Genomic DNA, 554 nt, shown 5'->3' with positions numbered 1-554 from the left:
TAGCATTGTGAAATAACTTTCAACTGAAAAAGGAAAATGACTTATTGTCAGAAAAGAGATACATTTAAATGAGAACATGTTTGCAGTATGAGACTGACCGTAGTTGTAGACGAGGGAGACGGTGCTGGCGGGGGTATGGGCCTTTGCAGAATTGACGACGGGGTAGGAGGAGTGGACGAATGGATGGCCGTAGGAGTAGACGAAGCCAGGCTGACGAGAGGGCATGGCAGCAGCACAGGCCGCCAGAGCGAGAATCAGCTGTTACGATATTAAACAGTGCATCAGATATATGAAACATATTCTCCCATGGAGAACGCACCACAAATCGATCTCAATTGTCCTATGTCTTATTTCCTTATGCTTATTGAGAATACAAATAAAAGAACACCTGACTGTTTAAAGGCACAGCGAGTCCTTACCACAACCTTCATGATGAATATTCGACTTGAGGAATCCGGATGGACGACTGACAGCTGACTAGGATCGTCACACGCTTATATACGCGATCCAAAGTAGGCTGATTCTATGGTGACGTCATTGGTAGAGTTACAACG

At 44.9% G+C, this 554-nt stretch overlaps 2 protein-coding genes across 2 annotated transcripts in view; one reads left to right on the top strand and one right to left on the bottom strand.

Annotated features, from left to right (window-relative positions):
- LOC119589174 overlaps positions 1-480 on the bottom strand; it is a 1216-nt gene extending 736 nt beyond the window's left edge. Inside the window, exons 1-2 of the mRNA XM_037937769.1 lie at positions 420-480; positions 99-258 (exon numbers count right to left, since the gene is read on the bottom strand). Of these exons, the coding sequence (XP_037793697.1) occupies positions 99-258; positions 420-431 (172 nt within the window). The 5' untranslated portion in view covers positions 432-480. The remainder of the gene's footprint in view (positions 1-98; positions 259-419) is intronic.
- LOC119589177 overlaps positions 1-554 on the top strand; it is a 57061-nt gene that overhangs the window by 50178 nt on the left and 6329 nt on the right. The window lies entirely within an intron of this gene.

The sequence above is a fragment of the Penaeus monodon genome, chromosome 25, assembly GCF_015228065.2.
Source record: "Penaeus monodon isolate SGIC_2016 chromosome 25, NSTDA_Pmon_1, whole genome shotgun sequence".
NCBI lineage: Eukaryota > Metazoa > Arthropoda > Malacostraca > Decapoda > Penaeidae > Penaeus > Penaeus monodon.
The sequence above is the reverse complement of the archived record's forward strand: the minus strand, read 5'-3'. Positions and strand labels throughout refer to the sequence as shown.